The sequence below is a fragment of the Phyllobates terribilis genome, unplaced genomic scaffold, assembly GCF_046119375.1.
Source record: "Phyllobates terribilis strain yellow unplaced genomic scaffold, ASM4611937v1 Scaffold_3__8_contigs__length_932513732, whole genome shotgun sequence".
In the NCBI taxonomy this organism is placed as follows: domain Eukaryota; kingdom Metazoa; phylum Chordata; class Amphibia; order Anura; family Dendrobatidae; genus Phyllobates; species Phyllobates terribilis.
Window position 1 is genome coordinate 378592602 of NW_027362763.1, and position 21978 is coordinate 378614579.

General features: G+C 42.1%; 1 protein-coding gene across 2 annotated transcripts in view; it reads left to right on the forward strand.

Annotated features, from left to right (window-relative positions):
* Positions 1 to 21978, forward strand: part of HCRTR2 (hypocretin receptor 2) — a 239398-nt gene that overhangs the window by 140837 nt on the left and 76583 nt on the right. For both annotated transcript variants that reach the window (XM_073675426.1, XM_073675427.1), the window contains exon 3: positions 6699 to 6942. In XM_073675426.1, coding sequence (XP_073531527.1) covers positions 6699 to 6942 — 244 coding nt within the window. The remainder of the gene's footprint in view (positions 1 to 6698; positions 6943 to 21978) is intronic.

The window sequence follows — 21978 nt, forward strand, 5'->3', positions numbered from 1 at the left end:
TCTCTCCCTGATGCAGCAGCACCTCTCCCTACACTGTCTGATTCCGGAGTGACTGTGACGAGCATGGCTGTGCCAGGTCTGATATAGACCTGATGACGCTGTGCAGCCTGCCAATCACTGTAATGCCCACAACCAACATGGCTACGGCATTACAGTAATTAATAGAGTTGTAAGTTCACAATTGAAAAGATTAACTTTTATGTCAGCAAAAAAGAAAAATTGTCCAGAATGCTAACTGAAACGAAGAATGCCATTGTTAGGTGTAATATCATCTTGCTGTGACCACGCTGAGTAATTTGATATGTAGTAAAAATGCCCTCTGCTCCCTTTTCGCTTATATGCTTGCCAGAGGCGAAAGAAGATAATTGTGACAGCTGTTTGTTAGTACTACAGCTGGCGCCGGTATTGCTGCTTCTACTTGCGGCTTTTACATTCTTAGCATCAAATGCCATGGTGTGTTTTTTTTTCATTTACATCAAATTAGACTTATATACAGTGTGAAAAAAACATCAGTAGTAAAATTTGGGAGAGACCTGTCAATCAATGGGATCAGTACAGGGAGTATCTTGCTGGTGAAATGTGTCAGACTAGTCAGCCGAGCCTCCTAGTCCCTGCCCAGCAATAATTGTTTTGTCTGAAATGCCCCATCGTGTCAAAATAAAATATTCCAGGCTGCAATCTCACAGACACTTTTGCTAATCCTGAATAACAACTTTATTATTTACATAGATACAGGGGCGGACACAGACTGTAGTGGGCCCCTGTGCAAGAAATTTTTGGGGGCCCCCCCTGCCCTTCATAAGGCAACAAAGTTATGTAAACATAACCCCCCCCATGTGCATCTCTCACCCCCCCATGTGCAGCTCTCATCCCCCCCATGTGCAGCTCACCCCTCCGTGCATCTCTCATCCCCCCTGTGCATCTCTCATCCCCCCCGTGCATCTCTCATCCCCCCATGTGCAGCTCACCCCCCGTGCATCTCTCATCCCCCCCATGCATCTCTCATCCCCCCCATGTGCATCTCTCATCCCCCCCCATGTGCATCTCTCATCCCCCCCATGTGCACCTCTCATCCCCCCATGTGCATCTCTCATCACCCCCCCATGTGCATCTCTCATCCCCCCATGTGCATCTCTCATCCCCCCCATGTGCATCTCTCATCCCCCCCATGTGCATCTCTCATCCCCCTGTGCATCTCTCATCCCCCCCATGTGCATCTCTCATCCCCCTGTGCATCTCTCATCCCCCTGTGCATCTCTCATCCCCCTGTGCATCTCTCATTCCCCTGTGCATCTCTCATCCCCCTGTGCATCCCTCATCCCCCCCGTGCATCTCTGATTCCCCCCACTCCTAGTTAATTAATTGTATTTAAAAAAAATAAAACTTGTTATACTTACCCCCATGCGATCCCTGCAGAATCCTGGCGCTCGTCCACGTCGCTGCCACCAGGTTCTCCTGACGTTCGGCCATGTGACGGCGCCACATGCATAGCCAGCAGCTTTTGTTTTGGCCAAAAGATTTTTAAAGCCGCCACCACGATAAGGTAGACTCTTCTGGCCGGGCCCTACTCTAACCTATTAAAATTTTCTTAAAATATCCAATACTCTTTTTAGATATATTTTTATTTAGTTTTCTTTAAGGGAATGTGTCATATACATTTTTTTTTAAAATGACCAATAATACCACATACAGGGAATACCGCCACACCATGACCAGACCACATATTACCACAACATAGTGACCGAATAATGCCACACAGAAGGGAGAAAAACTGCCACACCATGACCAGACCACATATTATTACCACCACATTACTAATATTACCACCACATTACTAATATTACCATAAGTGTCATTATACACGGGAGCTCTATACATGGTATGTATAATGTAAGTGTCCAGGTAATCTAGTGATCACCAGTGACATTATACACAGGAGCTCTGTATATAGTGTCAGTGTACAGGTAATACAGTGATCACCAGTGACATTATACACAGGAGCTCTGTATATAGTGTACAGGTAATACAGTGATCACCAGTGACATTATACACAGGAGCTCTGTATATAGTGTACAGGTAATACAGTGATCACCAGTGACATTATACACAGGAGCCCGGTACATAGTATATAGTGTAAGTGTACATGTAATACACTGACTCACTGGTGACGTCTCTAGGTGAAGTCCTTCAGCTACGCTTTTCTCCTTTATCCAGCACAGACTGCCATCACGTCTTCCAGCCAGGACTCGCCTCTGCATAAAATAACACAGTTATCTAGAGCACATTCCCCAACTTCTACATTACGCAGCTGAATACAGACGTGCATCCACCATCAATATATGGTTAGTTATTATACAACCTACCATTCCAAATATAAATTGTAATCCACCACGGTGCCCCCATTAACTGTAAATAGGCACTTAATTTATAATTTAATTAGAACCTCTACTCTTTCCGCCAATTTGTTACCAGTTACACTCCTGCATCTGCAACGCCCCCTACTCTATACTTCCTGCTCCCCGCATTCATTATTTACATGCACCCCCTGCCCCAATTCATTATATCATGTCCGTGCTCTCCCCACCCCATCATCATTTACTCTCCCCCACCCCACATTCATTATGTGCAGCTCATTATCCCCCTACTCCCAATTCCCCCATGTGCAGCTCATTTTCTCCCAATTCCCCCATGTGCAGCTCTCATCCCCCCCATGTGCAGCTCTCAAACCCCCCCATGTGCATCTCTCACCCCCCCATGTGCAGCTCTCACCCCTCCATGTGCAGCTCTCACCCCTCCATGTGCAGCTCTCATCTCCCCCCATGTGCACATCTCTCATCCCCCCCATGTGCACATCTCTCATCCCGCTCCCCCACATGTGCACCTCTCTCATCCCCCCCATGTGCACATCTCTCATCCCCCCATGTGCACATATCTCATCCCCCCATGTGCACATCTCTCATCCCCCCCATGTGCACATCTCTCATCCCCCCCCATGTGCACATCTCTCATCCCCCCTATGTGAACATCTCTCATCCCCCCCATGTGCACATCTCTCATCCCCCCCCCCACATGTACACATCTCTCATCCCCCTCCCCCACATCTCTCATCCCACTCCCCCACATGTGCACATCTCTCATCCCCCTCCCCCACATGTGCACCTCTCTCATCCCCCTCCCCCACATGTGCACCTCTCTCATCCCCCTCCCCCACATGTGCACCTCTCTCATCCCCCTCCACCACATGTGCACCTCTCTCATCCCCCTCCACCACATGTGCACCTCTGTCGTCCCCCTCCACCACATGTGCACCTCTCTCATCCCCCTCCACCACATGTGCATCTCTCATCCCCCCATCACATGTGCATCTCTCATCCCCCCCACATGTGCATCTCTCACCCCCCCCACATGTGCATCTCTCACCCCCCCACATGTGCATCTCTCATCTCCCCCCCACATGTGCATCTCTCATCTCCCCCCCACATGTGCATCTCTCATCTCCCCCCCCACACTTGTGCATCTCTCATCTCCCCCCCACACATGTGCATCTCTCATCTGCCACCCCACACATGTGCATCTCTCATCTCCCCCCCACATGTGCATCTCTCATCCCCCCCCACATGTGCATCTCTCATCTCCGCCCCCACATGTGCATCTCTCATCTCCCCCCCCCCCACATGTGCATCTCTCATCTCCCCCCACTTCTAGTTAATTGTATTTAAAAAAAAATAAAACTTGTTATACTTACCCCAATGCGATCCCTGCAGAATCCTGGCGCTCGTCCAAATCGCTGACACCAGGTTCTCCTGACTTCCGGCCATGTGACGGCGTCGTCACATGACCGGAAGTCAGGGGAATCATGAAGGCGCTGCCGCAGCGCTGGGATGTCCCGGACCCGGCGCTTAGCATGGGGCCGGGGGCCCCCTGAGGAGAGAGACGCACAAGAGGGGGGCCCCCAACGGGGCTCCGAGGGGGCCCCTACCGGCTGGGCCCCATACTGGAGTCAGGGCAGTCATGCCCTGATGGCGGCCCTGCTGGAGGCTGGAGGGGCCCCCTCTCCCTCGGGGCCCCCGTTCAATGAACGGGCTGCACGGGCGGTAGTTCCGCCCCTGCATAGATCCAACTTAGATCACAGAATCATGTAGTGCCATGGATTTTATGTTAAAACTATTGACTTTCCATAGCTACCAGACTTTACTCTAGGTTCACAGGGCCTACAGACCTAAAAGAACTAGAAATGAAAAAAAGCCAGTGAGGTTAGAGTAAAAAAAATAGTTTGGATAAAATAATTGATCCACTATATTGGTTTAACTAAAAAAGGACCAACAAGACAATAGCCTCCTGTGTATATTAGGAGGATTTGAGCAAGTCTACATTCAAAGAAGATCTGAGAGAGACAACTCTGCCCTCATTGGTTTACAATCTAAAAGATATCAGGGAAATGTACAGTAAGTATACAATATTTCTTGTGTGATTTTCAAAGCCCTAGAACTATATTCATCACCTGTGTATACACAGCTAATGCACCTTCTGATGCCTTTTTGTGAATAAAATGAATTAAAAAACATTAAATAAGTTTGCATTCTCATTATTATCAATTTCTACTACTCCTTCCTTGTTTTTTTAGGACAACACTTTTGGTCCTAATCCTTAACTATTTAGTGAAGAGTTTTTTTGGCTGTGTGTTCACTCTCTTTTCTTACAAATATCTCTACAACTGGCCTTGCTTCCTCTCTCTGTAGATTTTTTTTTCTTTTAGTGCTTAGTTACTAACTTGACTGTCAGGTTTAGTTTAAATATTTTTTTAATTATTTATTTCCCATGTTATAATTTTATTGAATTGTCCTTCTTCTAACACTTTTATTCTTTATTTCACTATAGTATGTACTACTAGCAAAAAAAAAAAAAATTTGAACATTTTGTCATTCCCCTTGACTTGGTATATGAAGGACATAAAAAAATCTAGCTTTAACTCTTCACCTTTTTTTAGTTTGTATATTATATGCTTGATGTTGCACTATTTTTGATGCACTTATATCATTACTTTTCTTAAAGGAGTATTCTTGAGATATTTAACTGCTTTAGCTTTTTAGACAGCATGACAATAAGCAAGTTTGTAATTGACTTGCTTTTTCTATCTGCTGTCATTCTCTTGTTATGAGAGCTTTTATCTTTCACAGTGCACAGCTGGTTTTGTGGCCACCAACACCTGTTCAGAACTTGGTCGAATGTGAACAGCAGTGACATTTCAGGACAGAGGTACCTGTCAGCAGGTTTTTATACCTTCAAACTAATGTCATTTACGTAAGGCATCTTGTGCAGGTGCTGCTTCTCTGCACCTGCACATGCATGCGCAGTAAGGTCCTAATGACGTTAGAACAACCCTAAGAATAATAGCGCCTGTATTAGATCTCAAATGGGGTCATGGAGAAGAGTTACCTGTCAGTTACAGATAGTACTCCGGTGGTGGGGGAGGAAGCGGATGGAGATTCCAGAAAGTTGTAAGTGCAGGTCAATACCCTGCACTTGCTAGCTCATTTGTATAAATATTCACAAAACTGATTCCTATAAAAAGGAGGTGTAGAGTTTTAATATAAAGGTATCAACATCTTTAACACTTCAGATTCTTTACATAGATGATGTTAGTTTAGGGCCTTAAAAACACCTCACAGGTTTTCTTTAACGCCTAATATTGCAGCCACCTCACTCCAGCCCATTGCTTTCTATATAGTAGTTAACTGCTCATTGCATTCCACCTCTCTCACAGCTCCCAACAATCTGTTGTTATAAATCTTTCAAAATCACCATCCTGGGGGAATTAGCTGCTTTCAGAGCAGGTCTCTAAATCATTCCTCTCACTAAGCCTGTTCTTATTCAAATGCCAGTTTTCTCCATGTGTAACAATAATAACAGAGTACGCTCAAGAACAGACCTCTGATTCTATGTATATTACAGCTCTGCTGCTCACCAGAACTTTCACTTAAAGAGGAGTGCCCTCCCGGCCCAAAACTGGGAAGTGAAGGAGACTGGAAAGCTGTTTACAAGAAACAACTTGAGAATAACTCTTTAAGAAATGTGACAGTATTATTATGCATATCTCAAGGGCTATGCATCACATATCATCTTCTAACTCCATGATGAGGTATCTTGAATCATATCAGGGTCAGGCACCTGAAGTTATGCACTGTTGTGTATTTGTAAGTGGTTTTATTCCCTTAGTCTGTTGTGAAATAATTGTGATTTTTCAATAAAGATCGCATTTTTTTATAAACATTTTGTGTTGGAAACTCAAATTAATTTCCTGTGTAGTATTTGCTTCTGTGAATTTGAATATGTTGTAAGTCGTAACCTTAGATAGGAATCTATTGCAACTTGTTTTATAAAGGGCATTATCTTAAATTTGATTTGAATTAACATAAATGTGCTGTGTGATATGCTAGAATAAAAATGCAGAGAAATGAATGCAAGAAAGAAACATAACTGACATGAAAAAGTTTAAAATAATATACAGTAAGTTTAAAAAAATATCCGAGCTGATCAGGTACTGATTTCTGCACGACCATACACAGATGCATAACAAAAGGAGTTGAAAAGCAAAGGCTTAAATAAATTGCAAGAATTTTATATTTTATGAATTTTATCATTCAAAATACCATAAGCTTTAATGACAGTTGTATAACTTTTTGTATATTTTTTTATAGACCGTGTCAGTTTCTGTGTCAGTGCTTACACTCAGTTGTATCGCCTTGGATAGATGGTACGCAATTTGCCATCCATTAATGTTTAAAAGTACTGCAAAGAGAGCAAGAAACAGCATTATCATTATATGGATTGTGTCCTGCGTTATAATGATCCCACAGGCAATCGTCATGGAGCGTAAAAGTGTGTTTCCAGATTTAGCCAATAAAACAGTATTATTCACTGTCTGTGATGAGCGCTGGGAAGGTGAGTGCCACAAATTATACAGATTCTTTCTAATTGATCCATAGATTTCAAAATGTCTTTTAGTTTCTGTTTAACATCTTATATATGGAGTTTTTAACTAATCCTTATTACTTATGTGATCTTATATACAGTACATTGGTTGAAATAAATATTCAATACATCACCAATTTTCTAAGTAAATATATTTCTAAAGGTGCTATTCTCACCAGATGTCGGTAACAAGCCATCCAATCCACCACAGGCAAATAAATCAAGTCATAGATGTCCACACATTAGGTTACATGTAATAATGAGAAATGCAAGTAATGGATAAACAAATGGGTTAATTCTGCGACGCCGTGTAGGAAGAATGAGAGATGCCAATCCGAGTATAGGATTGAATTTTTTTTACTCCTCTGTCTAAAATCTTGGGAGAAATATTTGGTCATCACTGGTTTATGGTGAAATTATATTCTTTCCACTTGCATATTATAGCCATAAACAGTGTTCACTGGAACCTTCAGTAGTTTAGAAATTCTTCTGTAACCAATGCCATCAGTATGTTTTTCAACAATAAGTTTGCAAAAGTCTTGAGACAGCTCACAGGTTTTACCAAACATGAGATGTTTCTTGCTTGGTACCTTGGTAATGAGACACCTTTTTATAGGCCATCGGTTTAACCAGCTGATATTATTTTTAATTAAGCGGCAGGATTACTTTCTAATTACTGATAGATTTCAGCTGGTGCCATGACTTTCCATGGCTTTTTTCACCTCTTTTATCTTCATATGTTCAATACTTTTTCCCTGTGGCATTTCTCATTATTACATATAACTTAATTTATGGACATCTATGGTTTGATTTCTTTGCCTGTGTGGATTGGATGGGTTGTTATGACAACTGGTAAGAAATTCATATAGCACCTTTATAAATATATTTAATAGAATATGGGTTACTTGTTCAATAATTATTCACCCATTGTATGGCAAATACATTTTTCATTGTCTAGTGCTAAAACTAAAGTATGTTCTGCAACAAGGTGTAATCAATTTGTGAGGATATACTAAAACAATACATAAGGATCTATAGTAGAAACCAGAGTCCCTTGTAAGTACTGGCAACATTCCCAGTACTGGTAGAGGGGATTTACTCTTGTTGACCCTCATAACCCAACATCCAACAATAATTCAGGGTGTTCTTGGGCACTACATTTATGATATAAAAATATATGTCTATTGCACGTATATGTATGTTGCACCCAACAATAATCTTTTTGCCACGTTTTTTGCCCAATATAAGTCTCAACTGTACTGAGAAACTAACAAAAGTATTTGTTTATTTTTTCTCTTGGCTTAACATATGCAAAGATATGTAGAGTATGAATTTAGATTGTAAGTAGTGTTGAGCCACCCCCGTAGTGTTCGGGTTCGGTTCGGTTCGTCGAACACCGGGATGTTCGAGGAACTGTTCGTCGAACTGTTCGTCGAACACCGTTAAAACCAATGGCAGGCAAACAAAAACACATAGGAACACATAGAAAACACCTTCAAAGGTGTCCAAAAGCTCACAAACTGCTCAGAAGACGCTTTCTTTAAAAAAGCCGGCCGGCAATTCAGCAGCGGCATACACCGGTACCCGACAATTTAGACATGAAGGAATAGAGCATCACACATAGATTAGATAGATAGAAACATGTCAGTCACATATATATGAAGTACAGTGACAGTGTTGCTTACTGTACTTGTCATTTAGTGTAAAGGATTTATTAAAAAATATAATAGTGTTTTCGTGCACCGTCTCTTTAAAAAAGCCGGCCGGCAATTCAGCATCTGTACCCGACAATTTAGAATAGAAGGAATAGAGAATCACACATAGATTAGATAGATAGAAACATGTCAGCCACATATATATGAAGTACAGCGACAGTGTTGCTTACTGTAATTATCATTTAGTGTAAAGGATTTATCAAAAAAAATAATAGTGTTTTCATGCACCGTCTCTTTAAAAAAGCCGGCCGGCAATTCAGCATCTGTACCCGACAATTTATAACAGACAGAATAGAGCTTCACACATAGATTAGATAGATAGAAACATGTCAGTCACATATATAATAAGTACAGTGATAGTGTTGGTTACTGTACTTGTCATTTAGTATTAAAATAAAGGATTTATTATTAAAAAAAATTGGCGTGGGGTTCCCCGTAATTTTAGTCTCTAGCGGAGGTTAAGCAGACAGCTGGGGCAGATGTTTGAAGCCTGGGAAGGGGAAAATATCCACGGAGCTTCCCAGGCTACTAATATCAGCCCCCAGCTGAATACCTAGCCTTTACTAGCTATTAAAATGGAGGACCCCCCCAAAAAAAATGACGTGGGGTCCCCCCTAATTTAATAGCTAGCAAAGGCTAGGCAGACAGCTGGGGGCTGATATTAATAGCCCAGGAAGGGAGCCATGAATATTGGCCCCCTAACAGGCTAGAAACACCAGCCGTCAGCCGCCCCAGAAATGGCGCATCCATAGGATGCGCCAATTCTGGCACCTAGCCTCGCTCTTCCACGCTGCCCTGGTGCGGTGGCAGGGGGTAATAGGGTTGGGGTTGATGTCAGCTTATAATGCCAGCTGACATCAAGCCCAGGTTAGTAATGGAGAGGCGTCTATAAGACACCCCCATTACTAACCCCATAGTCAAAGTTAAAAAAAAAAACACAAACACCCAGAATAAAGTCCTTTAATTGAAATAAAGACACAATTCTTTATTGTTCTAAATTAAACTATACTTACCATCACGCCCATTCCAGCTGAAGCCAACGATCTCCTGCAATAAAAGAAAAATAATAAAGCAACCTCATCCTTACCTTTCCATGGTTCCCAGGACAGCTTCAGCTCTGCTACATCGAGATGACAGGCTGGACCTGCAGAACGCTGCCATCCAGCCTGTCATCCCGCAGACACTGAGAAGCGCAGGCATGCTTGCGCTCCTCAGTGTCTGACTGTGACGGCATCCAGATGAGCCGACAATGAACTCGGCTCACCTCATGTACGTCACTGACAGCGTGGGAAAATTCTCCTGCACTCAGCGCTTCAGCGTGAGAATTTTCCCACGCTGTCAGTGACGTGCATGAGGTGCGCCGAGTTCATTGGACATGACCTCGGCTCATCTGGATGCCGTCACAGCCAGACACTGAGTAGCGCAAGCAAGCCTGCGCTTCTCAGTGTCTGCGGGATGACAGGCTGGATGGCAGCGTTCTGCTGCGGTCCAGCCTGTCATCTCGATGTAGCAGAGCTGAAGCTGTCGTGGGAGCCATGGAAAGGTAAGGATGATGTTGCTTTATTATTTTACTTTTATTGCAGGAGATCATTGGCTTCAGCTGGAATGGGCGTGATGGTAAGTATGGTTTAATTTAGAACAATAAAGAATTGTGTGTTTATTTCAATTAAATGACTTTTTTCTTGGTGTTGTGTTTTTTTAAATACTTTACTAGAAATTCATGGTGGTCATGTCTAATATTGGCGTGACCCCATGAATTTCGGGCTTAGGGCCAGCTGATAATGCCAAGCTGGCCTTAACCCCTTTATTACCCAGTGAGCCACCGCACCAGGGCCCTGGATGAGTTGGGTACAGCGCCAGAAGATGGCGCTTCTATGAACGCGCCATTTTCCGGGGCAGCTGCGGACTGCAATTTGCAGCGGGTGGGACCCAGAAAGCTTGGGCCTCCCTGCGCTGCAGATTCCAGCCCCCAGTTGCCTAGTTGTACCTGGCTGGACACAAAAATAGGGCGAAGCTCCACGTATTTTTTTTTTAAATTCATGAACTTCATGGAATAATTAAGAAAAAAAGGGCTTCCCTATATTGTTGTGTCCGGCCAGGTACAAATAGTCAGCTGGTGGTTGGGGGCAGCCCGTTCCTGCCTGCTGTACCTGACTGGACACAAATATAGGGCAAAGCCCCACATCAATTTTTTTTTCATTATTTCATGAATTTCCTGAAATAATTTTAAAAAAATTGACGTGGGGCTTCGCCCTATATTTGTGTCCAGTCATGTACAGCAGGCAGGAACGGGCTGCCCCCAACCACCAGCTGCCTATTTGTACCTGGCCAGACACAACAATATAGGGAAGCTCTTTTTTAAAAAAATTATTTCATGAAATAATTAAAAAAAATTGACGTGGGGCTTCGCACTATATTTGTGTCCAGCCAGGTACAGCAGGCAGGGACGGGCTGCCCCCAACCACCAGCTGCCTATTTGTACCTGGTTGGACACAACAATATAGGGAAGCCCTTTTTTTCTGAATTATTCCATGAATTTCATGAAATAATTTAAAAAAAAAATGCGTGGGGCTTCGCCCTATTTTTGTGCCCAGCCAGGTACAACTAGGCAGCTAGGAGCTGGAATCCGCAGCGCAGGGAGGCCCAAGCTGTCTGGGCCCCACCCGCTGCAAATTGCAGTCCGCAGCCGCCCCAGAAAATGGCGCGTTCATAGAAGCGCCATCTTCTGGCGCTGTACCCAACTCATCCAGGGCCCTGGTGCGGTGGCTCACTGGGTAATAAAGGGGTTAAGGCCAGCTTGGCATTATCAGCTGGCCCTAAGCCCGAAATTCATGGGGTCACGCCAATATTAGACATGACCACCATGAATTTCTAGTAAAGTATTTAAAAAAACACAACACCCAGAATAAAGTCCTTTAATTGAAATAAACACACAATTCTTTATTGTTCTAAATTAAACCATACTTACCGTCACGCCCATTCCAGCTGAAGCCAATGTCTTCTGCAATAAAAGTAAAATAATTAAGCAACCTCATCCTTACCTTTCCATGGTTCCCACGACAGCTTCAGCTCTGCTACATCGAGATGACAGGCTGGACCGCAGCAGAAAGCTGCCATCCAGCCTGTCATCCCGCAGACACTGAGAAGCGCAGGCATGCTTGCGCTCCTCAGTGTCTCGCTGTGACGGCATAAAGATGAGACAAGTTCATGTCCAATGAACTCTGCGCACCTCATGCACGTCACTGACAGCGTGGGAGAATTCTCCTGTACTCAGCACTTCAGCGTGAAAATTCTCCCACGCTGTCAGTGACGTACATGAGGTCAGCTGAGTTCATTGGACATGAATGAGCTCACCTCATGCACATCACTGACAGCGTGGGAAAATTCTCACGCTGAAGCGCTGAGTGCAGGAGAATGAGGTGAGCTCATTCATGTCCAATGAACTCAGCTGACCTCATGTACGTCACTGACAGCGTGGGAGAATTCTCACGCTGAAGTGCTGAGTGCAGGAGAATTCTCCCACGCTGTCAGTGACATGCATGAGGTGCGCCGAGTTCATTGGACATGACCTCGGCTCATCTGGATGCCGTCACAGCCAGACACTGCAGAGCGCAAGCATGCCTGCGCTTCTCAGTGTCTGCGGGATGACAGGCTGGATGGCAGCGTTCTGCTGCGGTCCAGCCTGTTATCTCGATGTAGCAGAGCTGAAGCTGTCGTGGGAACCATGGAAAGGTAAGGATGAGGTTGCTTTATTATTTTTCTTTTATTGCAGGAGATCGTTGGCTTCAGCTGGAATGGGCGTGACGGTAAGTATGGTTTAATTTAGAACAATAAAGGAATGTGTCTTTATTTCAATTAAAGGACTTTATTCTGGGTGTTTGTGTTTTCTTTTAACTTTGACTATGGGGTTAGTAATGGGGGTGTCTTATAGACGCCTCTCCATTACTAACCTGGGCTTGATGTCAGCTGGCATTATAAGCTGACATCAACCCCAACCCTATTACCCCACTGCCACCGTTACAGGGCAGTGGGAAGAGCGAGGCTAAGTGCCAGAATTGGCGCATCCTATGGATGCGCCATTTCTGGGGCGGCTGACGGCTGGTGTTTCTAGCCTGGGAGGGGGCCAATATTCATGGAACCCTTCCTGGGCTATAAATATCAGCCCCCAGCTGTCTGCCTAGCCTTTGCTAGCTATTAAAATAGGGGGGACCCCACGTCATTTTTTTGGGGGGGTCCTCCATTTTAATAGCTAGTAAAGGCTAGGTATTCCGCTGGGGGCTGATATTAGTAGCCTGGGAAGCTCTGTGGGTATTACCCCCTTCCCAGGCTTCAAACATCTGCCCCAGCCGTCTGGTTAACCTCTGCTAGAGCCTAAAATTATGGGGATCCCCACGCCAATTTTTTTTAAAATAAATCCTTTATTTTAACACTAAATGACAAGTACAGTAATCAACACTATCACTGTACTTCATATATATGTGACTGACATGTTTCTATCTATCTAATCTATGTATGATTCTCTATTCCTTCTATTCTAAATTGTGGGGTACAGATGCTGAATTGCCGGCCGGCTTTTTTAAAGAGACGGTGCATGAAAACACTATTATTTTTTTTTTATAAATCCTTTACACTAAATGACAAGTACAGTAAGCAACACTGTCACTGTACTTCATATATATGTGACTGACCTGTTTCTATCTATCTAATCTATGTGTGATTCTCTATTCCTTCTATTCTAAATTGTCGGGTACAGATGCTGAATTGCCGGCCGGCTTTTTTAAAGAGACAGTGCATGAAAACACTATTATTTTTTTTAATAAATCCTTTATACCAAATGACAAGTACAGTAAGCAACACTGTCACTGTACTTCATATATATGTGACTGACATGTTTCTATCTACCTAATCTATGTGTGATTCTCTATTCCTTCTATTCTAAATTGTTGGGTACAGATGCTGAATTGCCGGCTGGCTTTTTTAAAGAGACGGTGCATGAAAACACTATTATTTTTTTTCATAAATCCTTTACACTAAATGACAAGTACAGTAATCAACACTGTCACTGTACTTCATATATATGTGACTGACATGTTTCTATCTATCTAATCTATGTGTGAAGCTCTATTCTGTCTGTTATAAATTGTCGGGTACCGCTGCTGAATTGCCGGCCGGCTTTTTTAAAGAGACGGTGCATGAAAACACTATTATTTTTTTGGATAAATCCTTTACACTAAATGACAAGTACAGTAAGCAACACTGTCACTGTGCTTCTTATATGTGTGACTGACATGTTTCTATCTATCTAATCTATGTGTGAAGCTCTATTCTTTCTAAATTGTCGGGTACCGGTGTATGCCGCCGATGAATTGCCGGCTTTTCATGTTTCACTGTTGGCACTGTTCCCATCGATTTGGGCAATCACTGTAATGCCACAACCACCATGGCTGTGGCATTACAGTGAGTGGCAGACAATCCCTGCATGATTGGTGCTCTAAATAGCGCCAGACATGCAGGACACGCTTTTGGTGCACGAACAGTTATCGAACATAACCTCGAACAGCCGAATTTTTTGCAAATCGTTCGGGTTCGTCGAACAACTCGAACACCGCCCAAAACAGCTCGAATTTGAGATTGGCGAACAGTTCTAGTCGAACACCGCTCATCTCTAATTGTAAGGCCCAATGGGGATATTGATGATAATGTCTGAAAAGTTCTGTGGAACACAATATCTCTATATAAGTAAAATAATAAAGTTGAATATTTCTGATATATATGTCTGGAGATACTCTTCAAATGTTCTTGCAAAATTGAATTCCTAAATGCAGTGTGAAACTAACTATAGAAAAGTAAGCAAGACTGCACGGTATGTGTGTTGTCTTGTATATTATTATTATTATTTATTATTATAGCGCCATTTATTCCATGGCGCTTTACATGTGAAAAGGGGTATACATAGCAAAAACAATTACAATAATCTTGAACACAATGTGACAGTGACTGGTACAGGAGGAGCGAGGGCCCAGCCCGCAAGGGCTCACAATCAACAAGATAGAAATATTTCATTGCTAAATCCCAATATCTTCCATTGACTCCTATATGTCCTATAAGAAAGCTTATAAAATGTATCTCATATTCTGTCTTTTGGTAACACAATTAGAACATGACTTCTACCTCTGCCACCTCACTCACCACCTTTACTATGGTAATTCAGGGTGTAATCTAGTGGAAACAAATGACTCAACTTGAAATGAGCTACATTCTGATTGATTTTCATCCGTATGATCTCATATTCAATGCTTCAAAGAGGTAGTGGAGGGTGTGCATGAACAATTAAGCACCCTCCCCATTAGTGGACCCAAGAAGAAGGACTATACCTATCCCAAATACTGGACTGTATAATAACATTGAACTATTCCTCCTTTGGTGACAGAAGTTGGGGACCCAAGCCAATTGGATGTTTGTACACTTTTTGCTCATCTCTCTGGGAGAAGAAAATGATTCTCTTACCAGATTGCTAAGTATAGGAATGTTCAGATTTTTCTCCTTGTTATTCCTTGTTATTTTTATAACTGTTCTTGCACATTTTATGTATATCCTTGATTTCCATATTTTGTATACATTAAGCGCTGTATTTTTGGTTTATTACAGCCTAAATTATTAATAGCTTTGCCTTGACACACTAAAGAAACTAAGCATCTCTATAAAGACTAAAGGGTATTTGTATATGTGACATTTGTATGGCCTATTAGCAATGAGTACATGGTATCACATTACATGGCATAGCACAGCCAATAAGGAGGAACTATCAAATTATGTATCAAAGTCGTGGTAGAAAATGCAGCAGCCATTTTATGATGACTTAAGATAATAAGAAAATGTCAGAGGTCACTGCTCAGCAATAAAGAGAAGAAGACAAAGATCTGAAACATGGACAAATATTCAATATAATAATATGTTGAACAACTGCAGCAGTAAAGAAGATCAAAGTAATAATGTCGAGATTTAATTAATAGAGGGAGAGAGATAAATAGGAAAGGGACCAGCAGTATCAACAGACTCAGTGTGATTGATCAGTAACATGGTATACCTCACATCTCTCCTGCTGCATTTGAATTGCAATTTCACATATTTTTTATTTATTCTTAATGCAATAAAATCAGAAGCAAGATAGCACAAAAATGACCAAGGTGGGCTGTGCCAGCTGGGCAGAGAGGCAAATACCCCTCAGACCTGTCTACTAATAACAGTTCAGGTCTGACCGAATGCTGGAGGTCTCAGCAATGCTATACTTTGCATTTAATCACCTGTGGTCTCATCACTATCTATAAGACATTATTATGATGTGACCTCAGGTGAATTAATGCAAGGTACAAGGCGGCTGAGGCACCTGAGCTGTGCAGCAAGATCAAAAGATGGAATGAGATGCAGAGGAAGGATATAAATATACAGGTGCTGAGGAGCAAATAGGTAGGCTGTATACAGGTGCTGAGGAGCAATGTACTTCATATGGAGGCTGTATATAAAGGGCTGAGGAGTGATATACTGCATATGGAGGCTGTATTAGAGGGCCTAAGGAGCGATGTACTGCATTTGTAGGGTGCATACAGGGGCTGAGGAATGAAATACTACATATTGAGGATCTATAAAGGTGCGGAAGAGCGATTTACTACATATGAGTACTGTATACAGGGGTTGAGGAGTGATGTACAGCATATGGAGGCTGTATACAGAGGCTGAGGAGTGATATGATGCATATGGAAGGCTCTATACAGGGGCTGTGGAATGATGTACTGCATATGGAGGCTCTGTACAGGGATTGAGGAGCAATGTACTGCATATGGAATCTTTATACAGAGGCTGAAGAGTGATGTACTGCACATAAAGACTGTATAAAGGGACTGAAGACATACTGCTTACGGAGGCTGTATACAGGGGCTGAAAAACAAAGTACTGCACATAAAGGCTGTATAAAGGGACTGAAGACATACTGTTGATGGAGGCTGTATACAGGGGCTGAAGAACAAAGTACTGCACATAAAGGCTGTATTCAGAAGCTAAGGAATGATGTACTGCTGTGGAGACTGTATACAAGGGCTGAGGTGTGATGTAGTATATATGGAGGCTGTTTACAGGAGTTGAGGAGTGATGCACTACATATGGAGGCTATCTACAGGGGCTGAGGGGTACTGCAATGGAGACTGTGTTCAGGAACTGAGGAGCGATGCACTGCATATGGAAGCTGTGTATACAGGATCTGAAGTGCCATGTACTGCAGATGGAGGCTGTATATAGAGTGGGTCCCGATCATGTACTGCATAGGGAGGCTGTATACAGGGGCTGAGGAGCGATGAACTGCATATGGAGGCTGTATACAGAAACTGAGGAGCAATGTACTGCATATGGAAGCTGTATAGAAGAGCTGGAGTACGATGTACTACACTGTGGGATTTTATATAAAGGGGGCAGAGAGGAGTAAATCTGCAGTCACATAACAATCTTTAAGCTGGAGCCACACAGCAGTATACCTCTGTCATTTTTGGGAAGGGGGTTGAAATTTGAACATCACTTTTACTAGTTTAATTTGACAACCTTATATGCAACACCTACAGTACAGACCAAAAGTTTGGACACACCTTCTCATTTAAAGATTTTTCTGTATTTACATGACTTTTAAAATTGTACATTCACACTGAAGGCATCAAAACTATGAATTAACACATGTGGAACTATATACTTAACAAAAAAGTGTGAAACAACTGAAAATATGTCTTATATTCTAGGTTCTTCAAAGTAGCCACCTTTTGCTTTGATGACTGCTTTGCACACTCTTGGCATTCTCTTGATGAGCTTCAAGAGGTAGTCACCGGAAATGGTCTTCCAGCAATCTTGAAGGAGTTTCCAGAGATGCTTAGCACTTGTTGGCCCTTTTGCCTTCACTCTGCGGTCCAGCTCACCCCAAACCTTCTCGATTGGGTTCAGGTCTGGTGACTGTGGAGGCCAGGTCATCTGGCGTAGCACCCCATCACTCTCTCTCTTGGTCAAATAGCCCTTACACAGCCTAGAGGTGTGTTTGGGGTCATTGTCCTGTTGAAAAATAAATGATGGTCCAACTAAACGCAAACCGGATGAAATAGCATGCCGCTGCAAGATGCTGGGGTAGACATGCTAGTTCAGTATGCCTTCAATTTTGAATAAATCCCCAACAGTGTCACCAGCAAAGCACCCCCACACCATCACACCTCCTCCTCCATGCTTCACGGTGGGAACCAGGCATGTAGAGTCCATCCGTTCACCTTTTCTGCGTCGCACAAAGACACGGTGGTTGGAACCAAAGATCTCAAATTTGGACTCATCAGACCAAAGCACAGATTTCCACTGGTCTAATGTCCATTCCTTGTGTTCTTTAGCCCAAACAAGTCTCTTTTGCTTGTTGCCTGTCCTTAGCAGTGGTTTCCTAGCAGCTATTTTACCATGAATGCCTGTTGCACAAAGTCTCCTCTTAACAGTTGTTGAAGAGATGTGTCTGCATGAACTCTGTGTGACATTGACCTGGTCTCTAATCTGAGCTGCTGTTAACCTGCGATTTCTGAGGCTGGTGACCAGGATAAACTTATCCTCAGAAGCAGAGGTGACTCTTTGTCTTCCTTTCCTGGGGCGGTCCTCATGTGAGCCAGTTTCTTTGTAGCGCTTGATGATTTTTGCAACTGCACTTGGGGACACATTCAAAGTTTTCCCAATTTTTCACACTGACTGACCTTCATTTCTTAAAGTAATGATGGCCACTCGTTTTTCTTTACTTAGCTGCTTTTTTCTTGCCATAATACAAATTCTAACAGTCTATTCAGTAGGACTATCAGCTGTGTATCCACCTGACTTCTGCACAACACAACTGATGGTGCCAACCCCATTTATATGGCAAGAAATCCCACTTATTAAACCTGACAGGGCACACCTGTGAAGTGAAAACCATTTCCGGTGACTACCTCTTGAAGCTCATCAAGAGAATGCCAAGAGTGTGCAAAGCAGTCATCAAAGCAAAAGGTGGCTACTTTGAAGAACCGAGAGTATAAGAGATATTTTCAGTTGTTTCACACTTTTTAAGTACATAATTCCACATATGTTAATTCATAGTTTTGATGCCTTCAGTGTGAATGTACAATTTTCAGAGTCATGAAAATACAGAAAAATCTTTAAATGAGAAGGTGTGTCCAAACTTTTGGTCTGTACTGTATATCGCATCCTGGTGTCACATTTTGCTTTCTGTACATGTTCCTATCTACCTAGTAGAGATGAGCAGACCTTTTGAAATTTGAATTAGCCAACTTCACTAATTTTTTCCCCAAAATTTGATTTGCTTTGAATAAAGTTGCGTGAATCTCAATACTCGAAAGCTTGTATTTACTTGTAAAATAAATGTGAGGGAGATGAGAGACTGAGAGACTGAGAGAAAGAAAGCATTCTGCTGACCATAAGAGCTTACACTCTACAGATGAAAGGGAGAGTCTCCTATTGATCATTAGAGCTTACACTCTACAGAAAAGAGAGTGAGAGGACCCTGCAAACCATAATTTACAGAGGAAAGAGACTTATTTAGTGACTCTAGGGATGGAAAACGACTATGCTGTATAAACTGTGTTTCACTGGTAACCGCTGATTCGTGATGATATAGTTACTGACCACCATTGTACAAGGTAGGATAATCCATAAGATGTCATAGCTGCAGTGCATTATGGGAAAGCTAGTGAGGCAATGCAAAATTACGTAAATCTGCTTTCTGATGCTTCACTGAATTTAAAAGTACAAGAAATATGGACCATAATCCAAAAGATCATATGGGGAAATCCCAATACAATTAGAGAAAATGAAAAAAATGGAGTGTATGAACCCCAAGATAAATACAATAATTATATAGAGGTCCATTTAACTAAATATAAAGTTTTATTGTGAAGATCCAAAAATACATTTGTAAATAGTCAACAGATTCATAAAGTAATCATAAAAAAGTGGTAGCAGCAACTCAAATGGTTAGAACACAAATTTTGTGACAGCATGGTAGACGCATAAGTGTTATAAGAACTTGGGCAGCAAAAAAAAAGTTTTTACAAATTAGTTTCCCAGATGGCTGATAGCTAGTAGTAATCCATGGGAAAATGAATTTATTTAATGATCTCAGTAATAGTAATCTATAATGGCCATTAGATGGCATCCAAATGCATATGGAACCAAATGCATGTAAAATATAGGGTCCAGTGACAAAATAATAAAAAGCATGTAATTTATAAGGTCAAATGACACAGTAATAAAGGAGATCACATAATGCCAAGTGTCAATCAAGTCAGATAGTATAAATAATCCATGAATAACATAGCAGCAACATCATGTACAAAGTGACAAGTGCTTACCAATAAAGTTCTCTTCGCTATTGTGTGTCAGTAGCCCCAAAATCTCTGATGCTTCACCAGTGTGGAAAATGTTTCCGGGAAAGGTTTTTTTATTTTTTTACGAGAATATGCAAACCACAAATTGAATTGCAGAAAGTTTGACATAACATTGGCCGCGATAGTTTGAATCAGTGCTCTGTGCAGAATGGTCTGACTGATCAAAAATAAATAAGCGGGATAATTTTTGGACCATTTTTTTTATTTTAAAAAGAAAAACATAAAGTGCATTACATTATTAAATAAGCTGTTGATTACAACCGGGTTGCCATCTGTTTCTATAGTGTGGTAACTTTTATATTACTACGGCTATGTTTGTGCTAGAGAGACTAAAAGGGGTTAGATACAGACATAGAAATCCTCGTAGTGTTATACATATATTTTCAGGGCAGTTGGAATACCTGAAGTTTACTGCAAATAGAATTTTGTGAAAAAATTTGCTGAACCTGGCAAATTCAAATTTGTAAAAGATTCAATCATCTCTACTATTAAAACAAAAAGAAGCACTTTGCCGATTGATACTATCTTTGGGCACTGGATAGCTGTGACACCTTTTTTCTGAGGCATGAAACAGCTACATAGTTTAATTTATGACATGTATATGTTTGCATATCATTTTGCATAAATTTCAATATTCTGGAACATTAAAGTATTATATTATATTAATGTGAAATCTTGCAAAATGTGAATGGTAATGAAAACTAATGCCCTGATACATCATTAAACAGTTTTCACCAGAATTCCAGAGAAAAATGATTTGAAATGTTGCATTTTTTTTCTTATAGTTGCATAAAAAAAATTGACTTGTGTTTGTTACATCAACTCTGGCTAACTCCACCAACGTTTTGAAAAGTGGGGGAGGGACTTAGCAGTGAGGAGCTTGGCTACTGGTGGCCAACAACAGTAAGAATGAATTTCTCTCACTGTAGCAGATTTCTTAAGCTGGCACACACCAGCTGAAAGATGCACCAATGTCATTAAGTCTCTTAAAGAATTTGGCATATCTTACTCCAACGCATCCTTCATTAAAACTGGCATACAAAATGATGCATCAAGGTCTTAAATGAGTTGTTCCACGAACAAAGTACATTTTAATTAATGTATCTTAGAATAAAAATAAGTTCCATAAATGGATGTGTTAAAAAATGTTCTTGTACTGAAATAATCTTATAAATGTGTCCCTGTGTAATGGATGTATCCGACCTTGCAGGAACATGGTCTGATCATACCACATCTCCTGGGCAGGGGGGGAAGCAAGACAATATACAGACAGGACAGCATGGGGTCACTGCTGATTCTTTCTGTGGGGTAAAGCAAGTTTTTAAACAGGCAGGGAAATGTTTTTTATTACAGAAACCAGCAGCTGCGATCCCATGCTGTCCTGTCTGTATACTCTTTTGCTTCCTCCCCTGCTCAGGAGCTGTGGTATGACCAGACCGTGTTCCTGTACAGTCAGACACAGCCATTACACATGACATAGTGTGGCGCCCAGCTGCACTTGGTACCACAGATCCTAGAAGAGTGCATTAATGGAATCCTCCACAAGAGGCCCCCATAAATATTCACACATCTCCACCTTCCACCTCAGACCAGCAGAGGGAGCCCGTTAGGGATATAAATAGGGAAGGTGGAGCCAGGCAGCTCAGTGATTCAGGAGTTCCTCTGGAGAGTTCAGCAAGTACAGACCTGAATACAGAGTCAAGCTCAGTCTAGTCTGGAGTCTACAGAGAGTCAAATCTGAGAGAGGTCAGCCAGCAGTGGAGCCTAGTCCAGACGCAGTTGTAGCTCAGTTAGAGCCCAAGGTGTGCTGACGCCTGTAAGAGCGGTGAAGAGCGGCAAGCTGCCGTTAGTGT